The 5,382-nt window shown below is 37.6% G+C and overlaps 1 protein-coding gene across 1 annotated transcript; it reads right to left on the reverse strand.

The window, feature by feature from the left end:
- Positions 1-1,451: 1,451 nt before the first annotated feature.
- Positions 1,452-4,499, reverse strand: LOC107764402 (pentatricopeptide repeat-containing protein At1g71420-like). Its single transcript, XM_016582966.2, has one exon. It carries the CDS (start codon positions 4,265-4,267, stop codon positions 2,036-2,038), a length of 2,232 nt encoding a protein of 743 aa, XP_016438452.2. The 5' UTR covers positions 4,268-4,499; the 3' UTR covers positions 1,452-2,035.
- Between the last annotated feature and the right edge of the window lie 883 nt (positions 4,500-5,382).

The raw sequence follows: 5,382 nt of genomic DNA on the forward strand, positions 1-5,382 counted from the left end.
GATACATGTTTGCGCATGTTGCATCTTGGAAGATGCCAATTTTTATGGAATGATACTTCCCATTTTGCTTCATGTTTCATCTATGGCAGTATTTTCTTCTTGAAATGTCTGTATCGTCGGAATATCACATTTGTTAGTAACTATCAGTTCAGCACACATTGAAGCAAATGATACAACACACCAAACTAGCAAAGTTGCATGGGGCTTTTGCATCTATACCTGATTTGGGGTCACAATTGAACATATACCCATTTTGTAAAAATGTTTGCAAGCGTACCCACTTTACGATCAACTTAAGACTTATCGGGTCTGAAGTTAAAAAAATTAGTCTGAAGTGAAAAAATTGCACTTCAAATGCACTTAAAGCTAAATAGGTCTGAAGTGCAATCAATAGTTCCATGCACTTAAGGCTAATAAGTATGAAGTGAAAAATTGCACTTCAAATGCACTTAAGGATTATAAGTCTGAAGTGAAAAATTGCACTTCAGATGCACTTAAGGTCAAAAAGTCTGAAGTGCAACAAACGTTTTCATTCACTTAAGGCCAATAAGCCTGAAGTGAAAATTTGCACTTCAGATGCACTTAAGACCAAAAAGTCTGAAGTGAAAAATTGCACTTCAGATGCACTTGCCAAAAAATCTGAAGTGCAACAAACGTTCTTAAGGCTAATAAGTCTGAAGTGAAAAATTGCACTTCAGATGCACTTAAGGCCAAAATGTCTGAAGTTCAACAAACGTTTTGCTACACTTAAGGCCAATAAGTCTGAAGTGAAATTTGCACTTCAAATGCAGTTAAGGCCAAAAAGTCTGAAGTGCAACCAACGTTTTTATGCACTTAAGGCCAAATAGGCATGAAGTGCAAATTGCCCAAAAATAGAAATTTGTTCTTTGAATTATAACAATCCAATATACGATTTAATACCTAAATCTACTCCAAATGAGCTCAAATTTGAAACATAACCTCCAAATATCATTAGAAACAAACCCCAATTATCAATTTGTCAAAACAATAATAAATCTAATGACCCATTTTGCAATTAAGAAAAAACAAGAAGAAGAAACCCTAAACAATAGTAAAAAATAAAGCGTCATAACAGCTCACCATTGTAAAATATCATAAACTATATTAAAATATGTTCGCAACCACCATATAAAATCATTGTCACCCAAAGAATAAGAATAAGTTGTTTAAAAAGTGGGTACAAGTTAAAACTTTTTTAAAAAGTGGGTATAGGTTAAATGGGGGCGACCAAATAGGGCGTCCCGCGCAATTTTTACATGTTGCACCTCTGCAATCAAACTATTAATCTCAGTTACTGCTACTTCTAAGGCCCGCTGTAGTTTTGGTAATGGTTTTACGGGGTTCCAAGAGTTTTAAGCAAACATTCTACAGATAAAACAGAAATATACCCTGTAAAAGATCAAATGTCAACACAGAAGTAAATATGGCAGTTATATAATGGAAAGTGCTTTGAGTATGAATAGTTGGGATGAAACACCACCTCTGGCTGAAAATAAATGCTCTTCACACAATAAGACCTCTTAGCAGATCTGGAACAAATCTGTGGATTTTCGAATTAAAAAGACTGAACAATGATTTATTACCTATACAAAGACCAGAAACTGTCTTACTCATCTGCTTCAACAATTGATTTTGAAGGTTCCTTTTTCAAGTGCAGGATTCACAGATCATATTTAATCCTCGAGTGAAGTCTCTGACAATCTCTTCTTTTCCTTTGATAAGGAGAAGTCTCTGACAATCACATGAATATAAACAAATGCAACTAGGGTGGCGCATCACAGTTACTCGTTAACTGAAGCACATCTATGACATTTTCTGATTTCAACCCATCTTTTTCAAACTTATCAACCTTCTATCTTCATCGATGATGCTCCTAATCCAACCTCTTTAAATTTTATGTAATCTAATGGTGATACAATCTCTGACATTAGTCTACTGAGACACATGGCATGAGATAGATGAACATCAAAGAAGTTACCTGGAGAGGCAGCAGGTAGAAATTAGTTGGCAGAGTCTACCAGTAATCATTGCAAGAGCACACCCCATTCTTAAAATGGTGGAAACGGTTTGAATCTCTCACAATAATTTCCCTTTCTATTAGCTTTGATGATAACTTCATAAAGTTGTGGCAATCCAAACAAATACGGATGTTCTTTATAATCTTAATGGCACTGCAGCTGGAAGGAGATCTACTAGCATCTTGTAAAGCATATATCAGTGCAAGCTTCTCGCTGTGATAATATAATTGCTCTTCTTTCTGTTCGTCTTCTATGTCATGTAAAGATGATGTTGTCTCAGGGATATAGCCAATATGTTTCAGCTCTTTCACAAAGTCCTCCAGATTAGTATATATAGCTTTCCTGTCTGGATGTTGTAGGCCTCCAGAAGCAAACTCATGCACAAAACCCCCAACTTCAGTCCAGCTCAATCCAGGCTGCTTCTTAACACCGAGCTGGCGCATTTGCTTCCTAAGATGACCTGCTTCATTGAAGCTATTTGCTGAGCAGTGTACATTTGACATGAGTACATATGCTAATGAATTTTCTGGATCTAACTCCTTCAACCTAGATGCAACTATTTGGGCCAGCCCAGATTCACGATGTTTCCGGCATGCTCCAAGAAATGCACTCCATACCACATAATCTGGTGGCATGGGCATTTCTTTTATTATTTTCTCCGCCTGAAAAAAATGACCTGCTCGACCAACAATATCAACTATACATGCATAATGATCGAGTTGAGGAACAATACCATGTTTCTCAAACATAGCATCGAAAATTTTAATTCCTTCTTCCACCCATCCAGCATGGCTACAAGCTGAAAGCAGCGAAACAAAAGTGGTTGCATCAGGTTTCACATCCATTTTCCTAAAAAGTCTCGACGCTTCATTTGCTTTCCCATGCAGCGCATAAGCTTTCAACATCGAATTCCACGATACTATATCTCTGTATCTCATCTCCTCAAAAACCTGATTGGCCTGAGATATTGAGCCACACCTTGCATATGCATGAATCAATGCATTTCCAAGCACTACAGTATCCATGAAACCATATTTAATCACTTCGCAGTGTACCATCAAGGCATTTCTATCTGTCACGAGTCCTGCACAAGATTTTAGTGCAATGGAAAAAGCATAACTATCCAAACTTAACCCCTCTCGGCGCAACTGACCAAACAGGAGAATCGCTTTCTCAGGATCTCTTTCTGAAAACGCCACTATTATTTCAGTCCACAACACAAGATCTTGAGATCCACTCATTTCCAGAAACAATTTATAACAATCACGAAGCTCTCCTCCAAGAATTGAATACGCTTTCAACAAAGCAGTAACAATCCCAACATCTAGTATAAAACCGGTTTTCACACTAACGCAATGCAATTGGAAACAACCCTGAAGACCCCAGGAAAAATCAATATCATTCATTCCAAAGAGAGAAGAAAGTACACTGACAAGAGTGGCACGATTGAACCCCAAGCTATAACGATGCATTACTGAAAAGAATCCCATCGCCTTATCACCTTGTCCACGCATTTGAAACCATGCTATCATTGTATTCCATGAAACCAGATTCAGAAACTCCATAACATTAAAAACCTTCCATGCCTCATTGCAACCATCCATTGAACTATTCCTCGAGTACATTGCGATCAAACCATTACCAACATAAACACATGTATCAAAACCTGTTTTTAGTGCAACTGCATGCACTTGCCTACCACGTGAGCTATCACAAACAGAAAGAACACTAGCATAAGAAAAATCATTAGGCCTAAAATGAGCTAACATGCTACAAAATAAGCTAAAACATTGATTAGTCCGTCCATATTGAGCATAACCTGAAATAAGGGAAGTCCAAGAAACAATGTTTCTGTGCGGCATTTGATCAAATAGTTGACGAGCACATTCCAAATTACCACATTTAGCATACATGTTAACAAGATGATTGATTGTGTAGAGTACTTGGGCGGCATTTGGATTGTGGAAAAGCATGTGGTTGTGGATGTCTTGGCCAATATCAAGGCGGTGAAGGAGGGCGCAGGCGTGGAAGAGGGTAGCATAGGTTTGTGAGGAATGATGCGTAGGATAGTTGTAGAAGGAAGAGAGTAATTGTTCTAGGTGGTGGTGCGTGGGTTGCACGCGCAGCGTTTGGAGGGACGAGTTGAATTCCAATGTCGCGGGAGGATTAACAGTTGTGAATAGCCGAAGGAAAGGATGGACGGTTGTGATTCGTTTACGACGTAGCATTATTCCTTCACACGGCAAAGGGGAAAATGTGGTCTCTTAGCTTTTAATGTATGAAACTATTTATTGTTATGTTGTGATTTATGCTTATTAGTAAGTAGGAGGGAGGCTGTACCAAAAGAAACAGAGAAAAAACTAGAGTAGTTTATTAATTTTTGTCAATCTTGTTAGAAATCTAGAGGTGGAAATATTTAGAAGAACACTCAATAACGATGTGCAGTGATCAACAATAAAAGTGGAGATAAAAGTTTTTGAAATGAAAAATCAACGCGCTATAAAAGACGTTATTTAGATTTTTATAGCTATCTTGATACAAATATATAATGACGTGTTATTCTCAAGATTACCACAAACCATTCTAAAATCTTCTATTGTGCTTCTAAATAGTGTATGGGGTAAAATTAGTTAGTAACAATTGGGTGAACGAATCCCGAAGACAAAGTAGAGGTAACAAAGATTCAAAGCATTATCATTGGATAGCATTTAATGGGCAGTCGTTACAAAGAATACCTGCATTTACAGCCAATCATTATGCAGCCATCTATGACGATTTTATTCTCATTCAAGAGGGACTTGATTTGGGGATTGATGTTTGGCTATAATTCTATATTTTTAGTGCATTGTTTACTTTATAATTTGGTGGTTTAATGCTAAATTGTACTATAATTGTGTTTAATTGAGTTTATTTTATGTGTAGGTAGTTTTGTGATGAACTTGGGAGGAAAGTAAAGACTTTATATGTATTTTATACAATACAAATAATAGGCTCATGAAGACACAATGATGGGTGGTGACTAAATTAAGAAAAGAGAAAGAATGAAAGCTTACCTCGAGAGTTATGAAGCAGCAAAGTTAGGCAGCCAAAACAAGTCTCAACGTAGAAAGGAAAGGCCAGCGACACGAACTAAATTGGCCGCGTTAATTGCCGCGAGGCACTCCAAAATGCGCACAAGTCAGTTGCGGCACTGACCGCGACGCAGTGAGGAGTCTTGGACGGAGATTTTGTCCATATTTTACTTGGACTTGGTTATTTTGTTTAGGTTTTTCCCTACCTATCGTACATGAGCCGTCAGTAGATACCCTTCTTCCATTCGTCCTTCCAGCATTCCTGTTATGAA

Source organism: Nicotiana tabacum, chromosome 8 (assembly GCF_000715075.1).
Source record: "Nicotiana tabacum cultivar K326 chromosome 8, ASM71507v2, whole genome shotgun sequence".
NCBI lineage: Eukaryota > Viridiplantae > Streptophyta > Magnoliopsida > Solanales > Solanaceae > Nicotiana > Nicotiana tabacum.